This window comes from Lynx rufus, unplaced genomic scaffold, assembly GCF_022079265.1.
Source record: "Lynx rufus isolate CCGP_SWC_20201006 ecotype Redwood Valley unplaced genomic scaffold, mLynRuf1.p SCAF_4, whole genome shotgun sequence".
NCBI lineage: Eukaryota > Metazoa > Chordata > Mammalia > Carnivora > Felidae > Lynx > Lynx rufus.
The window spans coordinates 4,238,665-4,257,416 of record NW_025814856.1 but is presented as its reverse complement, the minus strand read 5'-3'; the positions used below and the strand labels follow the sequence as shown (position 1 = coordinate 4,257,416).

Here is an 18,752-nt window from a genome sequence, read left to right as displayed (position 1 = left end):
TGACTGATACTCTCTCCCTGGCAGGTGCGGGTGGAATTGATCTACAACCCAGCCTTCTGCAGCCTGGCCACCGCCAAGAAGCGCTACCAGCAGATTCTGAATATCCCAGCCAAGTCCTCAATGGCTGTGCCTTTTGTTGTCGTGCCTCTGAAGGTCGGTCTACATGAGGTGGAGGTCAAGGCTGCGGTCTACAATCGTTTCATCATGGATGGTGTCAAGAAGCCCTTGAAGGTCGTGGTGAGTCCTTGGGGCACCTGCAGTCCCTTGTCCTTTGGGAGAGGCTCCTGTCTCCCCATGCTGTCAACCCAGGTTGGAGACACTGACTCTGAGACACCAAGAGTGTCCAGTGTCCAGCTTAGGATGCTTGGGAGTCCTGCAAGTTCGGAAGCAAGGCCAGGATTAGGGTAAGTGCGAAACACTTACATTTTCACTCTTTCCTAGTGATGAACATTCTCAAATATAATAGGAGATCAAGTCTTCAATAAAAATAAAAGCCTCATATCATCTTTCCTTAATATTTTCAAGCAAAATGGGAGATCATAAGAGCAACAGTGTTTTAATGCAATATTGTAAGGAATCAAAATTAATGCCAAAAAATTCATGATACACAAAAGATCAAAATTTTAAATAGAGACAGTGCCAAGTCAGACCACAATAGGAGCCTGAAGCTAAAGGACAAATGAAGGCCCCCGTCTACGTGTCTTTATTTAATGGTTGAAATTGTTTAGTGGTTAATTTTCCCCCGAAATGTTAAAGTCATTGAAAAAATATTGAAACGCTGAAAAGCAAATGCGTTAAAACTGACGTTGTTATTTTACAGTGACACGTCTTATTTATACCCAAGCCGGAATTTATTATGTTTTTCTTTCCTGACTTTAATGGAACCAAACTCATATTTTTTAGAGTCTATTTGCTTAAAAAAATTTGTTTATGCTTATTTATTTTTGAGAAAGGCAGAGCATGAGCCGGAGAGGGGGAGAAAGAGGAGACAAAGGATCTGAAGAAAGATCCAGGCTCTAAGCTCTGAGCTGTAACCACTGAGCCCGATGCAAGGTTCAGACTCACCAACCATGAAATCATGATCTGAAGGCAGAGACTTAACCAACTAAGCCACCCAGGCGACCCAAGATTTTATTTTTAAGTAATCCGATGTGGGACTTGAACTTACAACCCCAAGATCAAGAGTCCCATGCTTTTCCACCGAGCCGCACAGGCACCCCCAGGAGCACAATCTTAATTATCCCTTTTATCAGGGGTCCCAGTGTGGCTCAGTGTGGCAACATGGGAAGAAACCCAAGAGGGCGCTGGAGCCTGCACGGCGCTCCCCAGAGACAGTGTGTCCACAACTCCCAATTCTGCACCCTCTGATGCTGGTAGCTTGAAATCTACTGTGGCAGGGATGTTCGCAGGATGGAAACTGCCAGTGCCACAAATCAGGATCTTTTCTTCCTGGAGAGATGGCTACCAAATGTTTACCAGCATGCCATGGAGGAGACTGGGTCTCCAAAGGAAAAGGTGTGCATTAGTACCAGCTTCAAGGAGAATGTGTGATGGAAGGGCACAAACAGCAGCAGTCCAGCATGGAAGGAGAGCTTCGCTTGGGACATTGATAATAAGATAGCCCCTAGTTTAACTGAGCGCTTACTAAGTGCCAGGCATTGTACTCAGCACTTTATGCACATTCTTTTCTTTTAAGGACATTTGAGAGGCAGTGGGGGTAAACTGACTCCCAGTCACAGAACTAGGATGGGTGATGCCATCGTGCCCATGCCCTGCTGATGAGCTGTGTCTGTTCTTTTATTCACCCGACTTCCCCCTCCCCCATCCCATCCCAACACTGTTCAGCCTGAAGGGATCAGAGTCGACAAAACTGTGGCCGTTCACACACTGGATCCAGAAAACCGGGGCCAAAGTGAGTCAGCCACAGCAGAAGGGTGAGACCTGGGGGTGTGGGGTAGGGGGTGAGGCAGGGCCTTGTGGGAGAGGGTGACGCCACGGGTCCCTCCCATTCCACTGGCAGACGGAGTGCAGCGAGAGGAGGTCCATGCCGCAGACCTCAGTGACCAGGTACCAGACACAGATTCAGAGACCAGGATCCTCCTGCAAGGTGAGCTGCCACTGACCCTCGCCCAGGAAGGCACAGCTCTGGAGAAGGGGACCTAATTTCTCCTAATTCTGGGCATGTATACTACCGTGTGTCCCCTGCCTCCACTACAGCTAGAACAGCAGGCCACCTCCCTGATCTGTTTTATAGAAGGCTCCAGGCAGTATTTAGTTCAGCAAATAGCCTTTGCTGATAGAGCCTATATCAAAGGCTTGTTGAGAGGATTAAATGAGATACTGTATGATGTTTCTCTAGAACAGCGCCTGGCAACAGCATGAAGCAAGATCTAAGTATTGGTGACGATTGTTCTGGAATTAATTTGCCACTTGTAACAAGAGGCTCAGGGAGCAGATTTGTGTGAAGCATAAGACCCCCTTCCCTACAAATGTAGACACCCTCCCCACTCCCCTACCCCCGCCTCCTACCTCCTACCATCACGTCCCCTCAGCCCCCAACTGCCCCTGACCTCTTTGGCACTGGCTGCCTGGAGCCTGGGATCGCTGTGGACAGCCCTGGCCCTTCTCACCCCACCCCATGGTGGGTGAGTTGCTTGAGCCCTGTCCTCCTGCTGGGTTGCAGGGACCCCAGTGGCTCAGTTGACTGAGGATGCCATTGACGCGGAGCGACTGAAGCACCTCATCGTGACCCCCTCGGGCTGTGGGGAGCAGAACATGATAGGAATGACACCCACAGTCATCGCAGTCCATTACCTGGACCAAACGGAGCAGTGGGAGAAGTTCGGCCTGGAAAAGAGGCAGGATTCCTTGCAGCTCATCGAAAAGGGTGGGTCTGCCTGGGAGACCCTCTCTGCTCCAGCCACCTCCAGAGCAGGGTCCTCCCTGAGACCCAGGCCCCTTTCCAGGCCACGCCCTTCCTCTAAGCTCCTCCCCTTTCAGGATCCCTTCTTTTCAAAGACCTCCCTTGACCTTTGCCCTCTCTGAGACCCTGGGCCCCTCTGAGCCCTCTAGAACTCCCTCTCTCCCTGAGGACCCTTGCCCTGAACCCCCTTGAGATCCTTCGCCTCTCTGAACCCCTCTCCTCTGAGAACTCCTTCCCCTTTTAGAAGCCCCTTCCGCTCTTCTAGCAGACTTCCCTGCTCAGCCCTGAGCCCCCTCATTCCTTCCTGAACCCCTGTCTCGCCCCTCAGAGAATCCTTGTCCCCTGAGCCCCTCCACTCAGCCCCTGCTCCTCTGGAGACACTTCTGGCTTCCCTGCAGGGTACTCCCAGCAGCTGGCCTTCAGACAAGACAACTCGGCTTTTGCGGCCTTCCAGAACCGGAAAGCCAGCACCTGGTGAGTGGTCTGGCACCCCACTGAGCAAGGCGGCCTTGGGTGGTCCCACCAGGTCTCGCCCGAAGGGCCCTATGCTATGGACCCTCAGCCCACACCAATGAGCCGCCCACCTTGAGCTGCCACGTGGCCTGTGGACATCAAGCGCCCCCTGTGGCTAGGCTGGCGCCTGCCTTGGGTGGGGGAGCTGGGCCAGCCGGGCCAGCCTGTAGGCCCCGCCCCTCTCTGCTCATTGGTTTCCTGGAATGGCAGTCTCTGGATCCCGGAGGCGATTGGCTGACGCTTTGTGCCGCCCACAGGCTGACAGCCTACGTGGTCAAGGTCTTCTCTCTGGCAGCCAATCTCATTGCCATCAACTCCCAGGTCCTCTGCGGGGCTGTCAAATGGCTGATCCTGGAGAAGCAGAAGCCTGATGGGGTCTTCCAGGAAGATGGGCCCGTAATTCATCAAGAAATGACTGTAAGAAGCAGGACTTATGGGCATGCTGGGGGAAGGGCGCCTGGAGTAACAGGATAGACATGAAAGGCTACCCCTTCAGCTGAGAGTATCACTTTCCCATTGCGAAGACCAGAGACCTTCAGAGGCTAGTGCAACACCAAAGCGCCCCCCCCCCCCCCCGCTTTGCTCTGAAAATATAGAACCCTTCCCAGCTGTGGTTCTCCAAATGTGGTCCCCAGGCCAGTAGCTGCATAATCACCTTCAGACTTGTTATAAAAGTATGTTCTCAATCTAGACTTGAGATGCAGGAATCAGAAACTTCAGGAGGAGGGCCTAGGATTCACAGTTGCTACAACCTCCACTTCCCCTGCCATGAGTTGCCTATGCATGCATACGGTGGAGAATCACTGCCTTAGCCTGACTTTTCAGACTTCCAGTCTCACACCGTTCCCCTATCCCCATCCACATGCCATCTGCACTGAAAGGAGCCTTGTTCTATCTAGCCACAGGGCCTTTGCACATGCTGTTCTCCCTGTCTGGCATGCCAACCCTGGTCATCCTGCAGGGAAATCTTTCCTGATCTCCCCAACTGAGTCACACTCCCACTTTCCAATCTCACTGCCACATCCACTTCTCCTCCTGCACCGCACTCACCAATTTGTTATGATATGTCTACTGGTGAGCCAATTGGTTCATGTCTGTCTCCCCTACTAGATGGGGAGTACTGTGGGGGTGGGACTGGTGTTGGGTTCTTACCCACCATCTTTTCCACAGCATGAGCAACAATTGCTGAATGAGTGAATATTGAAGAGTGTGGCCCACCTAGGGAGACACTGAGGAGAGACTCACCCGTGCCTTGACATGCTCACCCTACAAGGAGATTGGTCAGCATGGGGGGACATACTGGTGACCCTATCCTTATTTCCCGCTTCCCATTCTAGGGTGGCTTCCGGGAGAACGAGGAGAAGGATGTGGCCCTCACAGCTTTTGTTCTCATTGCGCTGCAAGAGGCTAAAGAGTTTTGCAATGATCAGGTCAACGTAAGTGTCCGCCCACCCTCTCCTCCTCTCACCTACCCAGGGCACATCCACCTTGGAGGGTGGGCTGTTGCATTCAGGTGATTCCCAGTCCTCTCAGTGCAATAGCCAGCCACCACAGCAGCCATAATACCCATAAAACCATAATAATTCCCAGCATTTTTTGAGCAGTTAACTAAGATGCTCATCTAAGTGCTGCACATGCTAAGTCCTGTAATCCTTCTGAGAGTCCGAGACGTAGGCTACTCTTCTTATCCCCAGGTTACAGGGGAGAAAACTAAGACAGAAAGAGATCAAAGAATGGGTCCTTTCTGCCTGCTTTACCCTGTCCAGAGAGTGTCAGCCAATTTCAACAAAAGCCCCCTCAGCCTGCTTTCCCCATCACTGCTACATGAGCAGTGCAGCATATCTTGCTGCTTCCCTGAAGAAAAGGCACAACCCAGACCCAAGAACACATCAAGGCTACTCTCTTAGTTCAGGAGATCTTTTAGGAAATTTTCCAAGGGGCCCATGACCCCAAAAAGGAAGTGATTACAAATATTGGCTCATGGCTGTCTCTTTTTCCTCTGGTTTTGGTTCTGAAGCAGAGAAGCTTAGAAAGGTGGACTCCCGAGAGTCTCTGCAATTACTCCCTCTGCTTTGTCCTGGGGTTTGAGAGTGGTTTGTTTGACCTTAGCTTGCCAAGGTGGAGAGCCCAGGATTTTACCTCAGGCAGCTGCCCCTCCCTTCATCGGACTCAAGACAGAGGGGACAGGGCTGTTGACTTGAGGGCCTCAGAGGGACCCAGGCCGTTCTGGGCCCAATAATTCCTCTCTCCCTGCCACCCAGCCTGCCCAGCAGAACTTGGCTGCCTTCCTTGGGGAAATAGCCAGACCAAACCTAGAGCTTTCAGATTCCCATAGGGGAAATTCTGATTGGCCCACCCGGGGTCAGATGGTCATACCTGGACCAATCAGCTGAGGCCAGGAAGTAGGTCTTACTGAGCAAATATGGCTGCTTCCACTGTGGCCGAGTGAATGAAAGACCGAAGTTTCTGCAAAAGTCAAGAGTAGATGGAGGACAGGCAGCTGGCGGGGAAAGGATTAGTTTCTTCTGCAAGGCACCAACATTTTCTTCTACAAAATGGCAACACTATGCCTGAGTATAGCATAGGCTGTAGACCCAGATTACTGGGGTGCAGATGAAGAGTGTGCTGGGATCAGTCTGTGAAAGCCAACCATGAAACTTCCAGGACTTTCACAAGGTAGTTGTTAAACACAATCATTCTTTTCAAGCAAATTATGTAAACTGACTTTAGACTAAACACTAAGCATTAAAAGCAAAGGTAAGAAACACTCAAAACTCATCACTTCCTGATTGTTTTATTACTTTCCCTCATTATCTATGACAAATCTATCCATCTCGAGGTTATGTACCTATAAGGTGGAAATGCTATCTATTTCTGTGCTACTTCTGTGCTACAACTCTGCATTCACTGACTCCACATAGTTTGAAATTGGCCACGGTAATATTTACACCAAGAAAGTTCGCGAACGCTGCACATCATGTCTTCCTCCTTCCATCATCTCTCTGGGTCTCAATCTTGTCATTCGTGCAGTAGAGATGATGATGAAAATAATGCCAACCCCATAGGATCCTGAAGTTCAGCGATTGCCTGTGTGACTGCCATATAGTAAGTGTTAGCTGTGAAGCTGGTGATTAGAGAAGAGGTTTCCCAGTGGGGTGCTGAAGCTGGGTCATGCTAGGTCATGAGTGTCTATCTGCAACACATATTCTCCCCTTTATGTTCAGGGCCATTACGTTGGTAGCTTGAAATTGCCCACAGTGGGAGCATTTACACCACAGTAACCGGCAGGCGATAAAACAGACCCCTGTCCCCCATACACACTCTGGAGAGCTGGTGCTTAAACTATTACCAGTACACCACTGGGTATATAAACTCTCTCAGGCACATCAAGTTCACGGTGACTAAAATGTCTGGAAAATCCAAAAAAGAAAAAAGAAATAAAAGATCCAAAACAAATATGTCCCAAGGACAGAAACCATCCTGGTACCCAGGAAGTGGCACTTGTGTGATCCTTACCAGCTCTTTGTGGCAGCAGTATGCACCTTACCAGAGAACCCAATCCTCTTTCTCACAGAGCCTGGAGCGCAGCATCACTAAGGCTGGAGATTATATTGAATTCCACTATAGGAACCTGCGGAGACCATATTCTGTGGCCATTGCAGGCTACGCCCTGGCCCAGTCAGGCAGGCTGGAGAAAGACCTCTTTGAAAAATTTCTGAGCACAGCCACAGGTGAGTGGCAGCCTGGTGAGGTAAAGAGGCATGCATGGCCAGGGTTTGGGGGTGGTCATCTTGAGCTGGCATGTGTGGCTCTAAGCTATGCTAGGATGGGCAGCTTCAGGTTGAGCTGGAGTGGATGGTGCTAAGTCCTGCTTGGTGAATGGCTCTGAGGTGTGAGAAATCCTCACTGTAAGCTACACAAGAACGTGGCATCATTCATTCAACAAGTGTGTGTTGAGCACTTGCTATGACACAGGAGAAAAGATGTGGGCTCTGAGGTCAGACAGACCCAAATTCAAATCCCCCTCTGCCACATTCTCACCGTGCGACTTTGTAAAAGTCACTGACCCTCCCTGGACCTCATCTGAAGAAGATACTTACATCATAGGTGGTTGACAAGATTGAAGGAGTAATGCAGGTAGAAGGTCCAGCATACAGTGAGAGCTCTATTCCGATGTTGTTGTCGTCATTATCTCAAGGGTAATTAGGATTAGATAAGATAATGCCATAGGGAATTTAGCACAGTGCCCAGCACACAGTGAGCACTTAATCATTGGCTCAGGTAATATACTGCATCAGGTTTGCACTCACTGATGTAACATGTGTCAGTACATATACTGAGGTGGTTTAGCACAATGGAAGCTTGTTGTTGGTGGACAGCTCTCTTCCAGACAGTCATGTGGAGATCTGGGCCTCTATCTTTTCATGACTTTGCCACCACGGGGTGCTTGGGATCCACTCCATGTAAGCATAAGGGGAAATGGTCAGGTGGATTGTTTAAGGGAGGTAGACCAGGCATGGAAGGGGCCCCTAACATTGCCAGTGTCCATTCCATCATACAGAGCTCGGTCGTGTGTCCATACCTGCCTACAAAGACTTTTGGGAGATGTAGTCCAACTCTCTGCCCAGGAAATGAGGGAACAGGTTTTTTTTAATGTTCATTTATTTTTGAACAAGAGAGTGCAAGCATGGGAGGGGCAGAGAGAGAAGGAGACAGAGAGTGCAAAGCTGGCTCTGTGCTGACAGCAGACAGCCTGATGAGGCGCTCAAACTCGTGAACCTTGAGATTGTGACCTGAGCCAAAGTTGGACACTCAACCAACTGAGCCATCCAGGCACCCCACAGGAGTGAATGCTTCTTACTGACAGTCTCTGCTACAAGTGCTTTCTTGGGCACTTTGGACATCACAGTGAATACAGCACAGCTCCTGCCATCATGTCTCTCACTCCAGTTGAGGAAAGAAATGAGTTAATAGATGGATATAGAACATCATAGTTCTGGGACAGGACAGCACAGGATGTTTTGAGAGACAGAAGGGAGGACCTCACCTACTCTTGGGGTGCCATTGAAGCTGAGTTGTGCAGGATGGGATTAAGCAGGAATGGGTGGAGAAAAGGTGCTCCAATAGAGGGTACAGAATACGAAAAGGCCCAGGAAGTAAGAATGAGCATGGAAAATTTAGGGAATCTGTAAATCAGTGGGGCTGCAGATGAGAATTTCAATGGAGGAGGGAAGGTTAATGAAGGAAAAGAGTAGGCAGTAGCCAGCTAGTGAGTGCCTTGGGTGTCAGTCAGGACCTGTGAACAAGAAGTTCTAGTGTGAGTCTAGCGTGAGTCTTCCGACTTTTCTCTGAGCCATCTCCTCACTGGACAGTGCAATCAGCATGGGGGTGGGGGTTCTCTCTACAGAGAGGACAAGGTGGGAGGAGCCTGGCAAGAAGCTCTACAGTGTGGAGGCCACATCCTATGCCCTCTTGGCCCTGCTGGTGCTCAAAGACTTTGACTTTGTACGCCCCGTCGCAACCTGGCTCAATGAGCAGAGATACTACGGAGGGGGCTACGGCTCCACCCAGGCAAGTGACCCCATATCCCCCAGGCACCTACATGCCTACCTCCTCTGGCTTCCCACTGGCCTCCCAGAGAAGATGTTAAGACTCGGAGGGGCAGCCCTTCTGTCCACAAGCCAGAGTGGCTGGAGTGGATTTTTAGCTGTGAATGCACTGGTGGAGTCTACACTACATGCTGAATGCCCAAACTGTGTTCCGAACCTCCTAAGATCTAGACCGTGTTCTCAGTTCCGCCAGGTTCCCAGTGTTAGCTCATATCTTCCTGTGGGCTCTAGACCATGTTTCAATTCTGCTAGGCTCCCAGTGTTAGTTCATCTTACTGTGGGTTCCAGACCATGTTCTCGGCTATTCTAGGACATCATCCAAGCCTCTCTGACCCTGGTTGGTGGGATCTAGAACATGGTTTTTAATAACTTCAGACTCCAGTTTGACCCCCTTTCTTTCTGGTGAGCTGTCAGTCACATTCTCAGTGTCCCTTTTGGATTCTAGGTCATATGGTCAGTATCTCCAGACTCAACTTCATCTTTTTTTTTTTTTTTACAACTAAGTTCTAAACACATTCTCAGTGACTCCAAACCCTTGTCTTAGACTCTCCTGTGGATGGGGCTAGGCCATATTCTCAGTGCTGCTAGAGTTTCACTTTGATGCCTGCAATTTCTGGTGAATTCTAGACCCCTTCTCAGTCTGCCAAGCTCTTGTCTAAGTCTCTGTCTCTTGGAGAATCTAGGACATGTCTTCAGTGTATAATAACCCCTAATCTTATCCTCACTTTCTCTAGGGCAGGGGTTCCTAGGCTAAAGTGTCAGTATCCCCCACCCTCTGACATGACTCTCTTCCTTCTCCAGTGGGTTTTAACCCCTTTCTCAGTCTCCTGGCTCACGCTCGTTCTTTCTCATGGGCTCTAGGCCACCTTCATGGTGTTCCAAGCCTTGGCCCAATACCAGAAGGATGTCCCTGACCACAAGGACCTGAACCTGGAAGTATCCATTGAACTGCCCAGCCGCAACTCTCTCATCAAGCACACCATCCTCTGGGAATCTGCTAGCCTCCTGCGGTCAGAAGAGGTACAGCTGCTTAGCCAAACCCTTGCTGTCCCCCTCCATACCTGCCAGGGTTTGCCAGAGGCAAGAGATAGGGCAGTTGCAGCTAGGGGAAGGCTTGGTACCAACACCCTCTCTCCTCTCTCCTTTCTCCCTGCAGACCAAGAAAAATGAGGATTTCGTAGTAACAGCTAAAGGGAAGGGACAAGGCACCTTGTCGGTAAGGAACAGGAACACACACCAGCTTGGCCCGCCTTCTCTCAGCCCCTCTGGCCCCGAGGGACGCTCTTCTCAACTCAAGTGGGCTGACACTGCACTGCCCTGTGATCTCACCAGGTGGTGACAATGTACCATGCCAAGCTCAAAAGCAAACACACCTGCAAGAAGTTTGACCTCAGGGTTGATATACGACGAGCTCCTGAAGATGGTAAAAGAGTTAAGACCCTACCTGTTACCCTTCCCCCGCCCTCATTCTAATGTCTGCCTCCTTCCTGAGTTGGGACCCAGGGACATCCCCCTCCCATTTTTCTGTCTGTGTTTCTAGTCAAGAGGCCTCAGGAAGCCCTGAACACCATGATCCTTGACATCTGTACCAAGTAAGTGATGGGTCACTGGGGGTCATCTTGGCCATTCCTCTGTCTATAGCAAGACTTCTCCTTTCCCTGACCTAATCCTTTCTAAGAGCATATTGTGCATCTGGTATTGTCTGAAGTACCTGCCAGGAGGTGGGTACCCCAGGCAGTCCTCACTTTGCATTGGCAGTCCAACACGAGCGATGGCCCCATAACCTGAAATTATTCAAGCAGTGCCAACAAATCAGTGGGGGAAGTTGCCATTGTTGCATGACCTTTAAAGCGTTTTATCACAGCTTCAGAACTCTCAAACTGCCAGTTAGGAAGGTACAGAGAAATGGAAATTACAGTAACATGAGAATTTGCTTAGCATGCTGTAAACTACAACATTAGAACATGGAGATAACAAGCAGTTCTTGTTCTCCTTTGTAAAACACTTACCAAAAGTGCCGTGGGTCTTCCTTCTGTTGTGTCACTTGGGGTAGGGATTGAGCAGGCATCTTTCCTGTGACATAGTGAACTGTCACGCTCCCTTCTAAGTTAGGTCAGCTTCCAACTCTAATCTTTTGAGCGGCCGATGTCACAAGAGAGCCGGTCGGCCCCTCCAATGGCAGCAAGGGTGACATTCGCACAGTCTGCTGCTCCTTCTCTAACTCCGTTTCTGTGCTTTCAAATTTTGCCTCCAGTGTCTTCATTTCTCTGCTGCCTTTCATCCTGGCTGGCAGATCCCCCTGCCAGTTGACCAGTTTTGTGAAACGTCATGCGGTTTATCCCTGGGAGATAAGGAAGTGCCACAACCACAGGCCTTGCTGTCTGTGCATGAACTGCTCGGTGCCCCATCACAGACAGACTTTGAAAGGAATGACGTGCTTGGTCACTGACCGTGATGCGTGTCTGTGATTTGCACAATGATTGGTGGACCCAAGATCCAGAGACAAGATTTGTACTCGTACTTTATGCAATTACGACTAATGTCCCCTGGTGCTGGGGGCCTGGCGTTATCGAGCTAGAGCATGGTAACATTTTCTCGTCTGCACTTTCTGGACGAATTGAGGCATGGAGAGGTCAAGTGACTCATCAAATGTCATTTGGAGCTGGGATTTGAACCCGTGCAAAGGGGCTCCAGAGCCTGAGCTTTTAGTCACCTTGACCATGACACTGCCTTTCCTTTATTCCATTTGGGGAATGTTTCCTACAATCTAATATCCTTCTGTGCTGCTGTGTGGGAACCAGTAACCCCAGTCTCTGACCAGACCCCCTTGTGCAGACACTGTGCCCCAGGGCTGACCCTACCCTGGGACCCAAGTGCCCTCTCCCTGCCCTATTCAGGTACCTGGGAGACCAGGATGCTACCATGTCGATCCTGGATATATCCATGATGACTGGCTTTTCTCCTGACACTGGTGACCTTGACCTGGTATGAAGGGCTTGGGCTTGGGGGCTGGCATCAGTGGACAAAGGCTTCAGGGCAATTTTCACAAGTCTTACCCTTCCGCAGCTGAGTAATGGCGTTGACAGATACATCTCTAAGTATGAGCTTAACAAGGCCTTCTCCAATAAGAACACCCTCATCATCTACCTGGACAAGGTAAGGCTTCCGATGGGGATCTGACCTCCAACAGACTGGCCTGCATCTGGGTCACATGAGGCCCAAGCAGGGGCCCAAGCACAGACTGCTGCTGCTAGGTGGTGGAGGGAAGGGGCATATAAAGTAAGGTGGACAACCCAGGTCCTCTCATCTTTTCTAAGCAGCTTAACTTCTGACCAGTCTCATTCCAACCTCATTTTACACTTGCTTCCTCCAACTTCTTCTCATCATAGTCCTAAACAACTTTTGAAGGGACCCCCTTGGGTTTAAAAAATAAATTGCTCAGTGCTAAAAAGCATTCCCCTTGCTCCGCTCCCCCTGGGTTTTCTCTCTCCGTGTTTGCTCTCCATCTGACTTTCTGTCACTGCCTTCCTCTCTAACATTGACTTGAGCTTCCTCCTCTCCCCTACTTACATCTTTCCGTTTACCTATCCTCACATGCCCCCTGCTAACTTCCAAAATTCCCAAAGTCCCCTCACCCCATATTAGTCAGCATAAGTAACACTAGCTGCTGTAATAAGCCTCTCAAGAATATGAGGGTCCCAACACAAGAGTCTTGTGCCTCCCACTCAGGTAAAGTCCAGTTGGGAGGCTAAGGGAAGGGTTTTCTGCTCCACACACTAAGTCAGGGATCTGCTCACATTCCTTCTTGGGGCTCTGCAATTCCCTAGGATCTTAGAGTCCTCTGCTGGACCCCTCCTCCCTGGAAGAAAAGAGGATTGTGCATGAGCTAGTGGTTGACGTTTTCTTGTACTGGACTTTTTGTGCACTTAAATTTTTATAGGATTCCAAACTTACAGGGAAATTGCACAGCAGTAAAACACAGTTCCATATACATTCTATGCAAATTCACTAACTGTTAGCCTGTTCCTCCAAATACACCTGTCACATATACGTACCTATACATATCTATTTCTTTTTCTGTCTCTCTCTCTGTCTTTATTTTTTCAGCTTGAATGAGAGGTCACTGACATATAAAATGTGTAAGTTTAAGGTGCATAACATAATGATTTGATGTATGTGTATATTGGGAAATGATCACCACCATAAGTTTACTTAACATATCTATTACTTCACATAGTTTTAATGCGTGTGTGTGTGTGTGTGTGTGTGTGATGAGAACTTTTAAGATCTACCCTCTCAATAAGTTTTTCTCTTCAATTTTCTAATGTTTATTTATTTTGAGAGAGACAGAGAGAGAACACAAGCAGGGGAAGGGCAGAGAGAAGTAAAGACAGAAGGCTCTGTGCTGTCAGAGCAGAGCCCAATGTGGGGCTCAAAGTCAAACCCATGAGATCATGACCTGACCTGAGATAAAGAGTCGGATATTTAACCGACTATGCCCTCCTGGTGCCATCCCATAACAACTTTAAAAAATTTTTTTTTTCAACGTTTATTTATTTTTGGGACAGAGAGAGACAGAGCATGAACGGGGGAGGGGCAGAGAGAGAGGGAGACACAGAATTGGAAACAGGCTCCAGGCTCCGAGCCATCAGCCCAGAGCCTGACGCGGGGCTCGAACTCACGGACCGCGAGATCATGACCTGGCTGAAGTCGGACACTTAACCGACTGCGCCACCCAGGCACCCCCCCATAACAACTTTTAAATATAGCATTCAGTACCATTAACCATGGATGTTTTCATGGGCAGAGACAGCAGTCTGGTGGCCAGAACTCAATCACATGACCACACTGAACTAGGAAAGGAAGCTGACAGGGATAATGTAGCTTCAAGCCTTGGAGAAGTGGAAATGGCTGTGTTGAAGTGCTCATCAGTCTTTTGGTGGAGACTCCTGCTCCCTCACTTTCTCCACGACTGTCTCAACCCCCAGGACCCCATGCTGGGCTCCGTTCCTTGTCGCCCCACTGACCAGCCTCATCCTTCCCCCCAGATCTCACACGACCTGTCGCCCCACTGACCAGCCTCCTCCTTCCCCCCAGATCTCACACGACCAGGAGGACTGTCTGACCTTCAAGGTGCACCAGTACTTCAACGTGGGGCTTATCCAGCCCGGGTCGGTCAAGGTGTACTCCTATTACAACCTCGGTGAGCAGCCCACCTAGGGCCTGGGGGGTCTGGGGGCCTGAGGGTCCAAGGCATCCGTGTGAGGCGGGGGCCTGAGGGTCCCAGGGTTGGGGACCTGGCCTCTCCAGGTCTGAGGGACTGGAGTTGGGAATCCAAGCCCCTGGGTCTCTGGGCTGGAGGCCCTAGCCCTCTGACACCTCCCTGCCACTCTGCCCACAGATGAGAATTGCATCCGGTTCTACCACCCAGACAAAGAAGACGGGTTGCTGAGCAAGCTCTGTCACAAAGACATGTGCCGCTGTGCTGAGGGTGGGTGCAGAGAAGCACGGAAGGGTGGACACACACCCCCAGATCCTCCTTCCATGGGGGTGGCCCAAGGGGGCTCTGAAAGCCCACACCCAGTGGACACCCACACGGACCCAGGGGCGGGGGGCCCTGGACAACGCGTGTAATACCACCATGTCCCCCACTCATCCACCACACAGAGAACTGCTTCATGCACCCGATGGATGAAAAGATCACCCTGGACGACCGTCTGGACAAGGCCTGTGAACCAGGAGTAGACTACGGTGAGTGGGCACGTGCACGTGGGTGCCTGGGTGAGCGACACTGTGTGGCCATGGGTGTGTGTGACTGGCTGTGAGTGCCCCTGGCTGCATATGGCTATACGTCAGCCTGTGGTTGCAGCCGATGTGTGTGTGGGTGTAAATGTGTTATGAGGGGCCATGAGTGCATGGGGAGCCATGCTAATGAGTCGGCCGGGTGTGCAGCCAGTGTGAGAGCGGATATGGTCGTCTGCCCGTTGTGTGTGTGACATTGTAGTCGTGCCAAGCCATGGAGATGAGAGACAGTGCTTGTGGGGGATAGTGGATGGGAAGTTATGCATAGGACTCCACTGTGGTGAGTGTAATTGTGCACATGGCCGTGTGTGGCTGTGTGACGTGGTGGTTGTGGGAAGACATGTGGCAGGTGTGCTACTGGGGGGCAGGGACTATTGCACGTGTGGCTGTGACCCTGCATGTGTCTGCTTGGGGACGCCATACACCCAGGTGCGCCTGCAGCTGAGGGTCCCCGCAACCCCCCTTGCCCGTGACCCCACCGTCCTTCCCCTCCTCCCCCATCAGTGTACAAGACCAGGCTTCTCAAGAAGGAGCTGTCAGAAGACTTTGATGATTACGTAATGGTCGTCGAGCAGATCATCAAATCAGGTCAGCCCTGCAGTCTGTGTTCTGTCTTTCCACTTCCTTCTTGCTGGTTCCCTGCCCTCCCCCACTCAGCGTCCCTGTCCGTCCCTTCCAGGCTCTGATGAGGTGCAGGTTGGACAGGAGCGCAGGTTCATCAGCCACATTAAGTGCAGAGAAGCCCTGAAGCTGCAGGAGGGGAAACACTACCTCATGTGGGGCATGTCCGCCGACCTGTGGGGAGAGAAACCCAAGTGAGTGTCAGCCCTGTGCATGCCCCACCCCCCACAGTGGGTCGCCCCTTCCCATGCTTTCCCTGCCCTGATCCTGACCTGCCGTCCTCCCCCCAGCATCAGCTACATCATCGGGAAGGACACCTGGCTGGAACAGTGGCCAGAGGCTGATGAATGCCAGGATGAGGAGAATGAGAAGCTGTGTCAAGACCTGGCCAACTTCACTGAGAACATGGTTGTCTTTGGCTGTCCCAACTGACCCCTGCCCACAGTCCCCACAATAAAGCTTCACTGAGAGTTCATGTGTCTCCCAAAGTCGGAAGGTCTTGGAGAGGGAGGAAGAGGCAGCTGTGATCCCCTGCTTCCTCCCCTGCAACTCCTTCCTCCCTGTGGATCACCTGCACGTTTGCTTCCTCCCCCGGGGAGCCCGTGCCCACATGCACCTGCACTGCACCTGCACGTAGTCTGAAGTGAGCCTGCATTTGCGCCAAGTGCTCACCTACTTGCTGTCTTTCCACCTGCATCGTGACCTGTGTGTCCTCTGCCTCCTCCTCTGGGTCCTCACCAGTATCTTCACCTACATCCTTCTCTCATCCACTGTGTGGGTACCAGTATCCTCACCTGCTTTACCCCAGCCCTCCCGAGCATCATTATGCACAAGGGCTCCACAGTCCTCTGCCTCCTCACCTTCATCCCCACCTGGATCCTCCCCCTCCTCACCTTCCTCCCCACCTGGATCCTGTCTTCTCACCTTCATCCCCACTTGAACCCTCTACCTCCTCACTTTAATCCCCACCTTAATCCTCTAACACCTCACATTCCTCCCACCTGGATCCTCCCCCTCCTCAACTTCATCACCACCTGGATCCTTTTCCCTTCCTCACCTTCCTCCCCTCCTGAATCCTCTCCCTCCTCACCTTCCTCCCCTCCTGGATACACCCCCTCCTCACCTTCCTCCCACCTGGATCCTCCACCTCCTCACCTTCTTCCCCACCTGTTCTCACCTTCTGTCCATTTGCCCATCATCTCTAGGGTGTGTGCAACTCCATTCACTACTTTGCCTGCATTCCTCCTGGCTGTTCCCAGGCGGCGGCCATAAGGGGCAGGGCTGGCAAGGTTTTCACCGGATATTTGAGTGACCCAGGGAGGGGAAGGCATGAGTCCATTATCAAGAGCAGATTGCAGGGGTGGGGGGGAGGTGGGCATTGTGGTCACAGCATCACCTGAGCTGCGCGGGGGGCAGCAGCCACAGGCAAATCATTTCACTGGCTGTTGTTGGAAACTGGGCCCTTGGACGCCTCTTCTGATTAATAACACCACTAGTAAGTCTTGGTCTATGGATGGTGGGATCCAGTTCCTGGCTGTAGATGAGGTCATCATGAGAAAAGTCCTGAGACTGGCAGTCACCCATTTCCCCTAAGACCTCGAGTGCCTGTAAGCCCCACCTCCCAATTCCAGGAATATGGGAGAAATATATTTGCAGTCACCCTGCTACTTCCATTCTTGGTTGTCAGGCACCCCTGTCAAGGGGAGACTCAAAAATTCTCACCACTCACTAGGCGTTCCAGCCTCACTAGGTGACATCTGACCAGACGTCTGCCCACCCGCCTTTATGTCCTTCTTGTCATGTTTTTCATGCCAATTTCTCCCTTTCTTCTGCCCTAGGATTAATTTTCTTCCTTTTTTTTTAATACATTGGTATTTTTTTGTTTGAGCACCTGTGGTTCCACACTGTGACAACACAGATATGATCTTTGAAACTCACATTCTAAAGACAGCGTGGAGTTGATGTGTTCCATCGATAGTCACTTGATGAACCCGATAGTCACATGAGCCATTTCCTCAAAATAAATTGTGTGTGTGTGTGTATGCGTGTGTGCATGCAGATCATCGATAGATACATAGATACATACATGCATACATACATACATAGGTAATACATATAAATCGTTAAGTGGTGGATAGATAGATAACATAGATGATAGATAGTAGGCAATAGATGAATGGATGTATGGATGGGTGGATGAAGAGATGAATGAATATATAAATGGATGGATGGATGGATGGATGGATGCATGGTCAAAAGGATGGATGGATGGATGGATGGATGGATGGATGGATGGATAAATGGGCGAATGGACAGATGGATGGATGGATGGATGGACAAATGGATGGTTGGATGGATGGATGGATGGATGGATGGAAGGATGAACAGATGGATGGATTTATGGTTGGGCAGTAGATGGATGGATGCATGGATGATCAGACAAATGGATGAATAGATGAATGGATGGATGGATGGGTGTATTGCAAAATGGGTGGTTGGATAGATGGATGGATAAATGGATGGAGGGATGGATGGATGGATGGATGGATGGACAGATGGATGGATGGATGGGTGGGTGGGTGGATGGACAGATAGCGATATTACTGGTTCTTTCTCTGGAGAGCCCTGACTAATGTAGATGGTCAGGGAATACAGGGATAGCTTCTGTCAGGAGGGAATTCTTGAGCCAACACACAGATGACAAGGAGGAGCCAGGCATGGAGAATCTGGAAAAGAACATTCCAGATGAAGGAAACAGTATATACAAAGTCCTCAAGATGCCTGAGGCCAAGTGAGCACAGGGTATGGACTTCAAGATAGTGAAGATCACTTTGTGTCTACTCTAAGCTCAGGGGAAGGCCAAGCTTTTTCTATAAAGGGCCAGATAGTAAATATCTTAAGGTTTGAGGGCCAAGATAAAATCAAGGAGATCATGAAGGTACTTATAAAACAAGAGAGGAAACTTGTGTCCCACCATGCCTTCTTCACATGGGATGGGCCATCCTGGGTGGGGGGCATCCTCTATGCCCAGCAGCCAGAGCTGTTCTCTCCATGACAAGGGATTCACCCAAAGGGGAGCAGTTTGGAGATCCAGAAAGGTGGAAGCAGTAGGAGGTGACCCCAAGGTCCGCTTCTCTCTGATCCAGTGATACCCAGATCCCAGCCAACCTTTCCATCCCAAGGTCTACTTTCTCTCCTGGATGAGCTTGTCAAAGGCAAGGCAACTCGCTGAGCCACCAACCCCCAGGATGAGATTCATTCACTCAGTGCCCTGTAGTTACCAA

General features: G+C 50.5%; 1 protein-coding gene across 2 annotated transcripts in view; it reads left to right on the top strand.

The window, feature by feature from the left end:
• The window catches only part of LOC124522857 (complement C3-like), a 37,838-nt gene extending 21,897 nt beyond the window's left edge, over positions 1–15,941 (top strand). The window contains exons 21-41 of one of the 2 annotated variants that reach the window (XM_047094529.1): positions 25–237; positions 1,846–1,912; positions 2,021–2,107; positions 2,684–2,887; positions 3,322–3,397; positions 3,694–3,853; positions 4,774–4,872; positions 7,011–7,167; positions 8,844–9,007; positions 9,907–10,065; positions 10,202–10,261; positions 10,378–10,468; positions 10,586–10,637; positions 11,943–12,030; positions 12,112–12,201; positions 14,143–14,248; positions 14,447–14,536; positions 14,713–14,796; positions 15,352–15,435; positions 15,527–15,662; positions 15,759–15,941. In XM_047094529.1, the coding sequence (XP_046950485.1) occupies positions 25–237; positions 1,846–1,912; positions 2,021–2,107; positions 2,684–2,887; positions 3,322–3,397; positions 3,694–3,853; positions 4,774–4,872; positions 7,011–7,167; positions 8,844–9,007; positions 9,907–10,065; positions 10,202–10,261; positions 10,378–10,468; positions 10,586–10,637; positions 11,943–12,030; positions 12,112–12,201; positions 14,143–14,248; positions 14,447–14,536; positions 14,713–14,796; positions 15,352–15,435; positions 15,527–15,662; positions 15,759–15,900 (2,409 nt within the window). In that variant the 3' untranslated portion in view covers positions 15,901–15,941. Of the gene's footprint in view, positions 1–24; positions 238–1,845; positions 1,913–2,020; positions 2,108–2,683; positions 2,888–3,321; positions 3,398–3,693; positions 3,854–4,773; positions 4,873–7,010; positions 7,168–8,843; positions 9,008–9,906; positions 10,066–10,201; positions 10,262–10,377; positions 10,469–10,585; positions 10,638–11,942; positions 12,031–12,111; positions 12,202–14,093; positions 14,249–14,446; positions 14,537–14,712; positions 14,797–15,351; positions 15,436–15,526; positions 15,663–15,758 lie in introns of those variants that run through there. The other variant, XM_047094528.1, reaches the window with a different exon arrangement.
• The last annotated feature ends 2,811 nt before the right edge of the window (positions 15,942–18,752 follow it).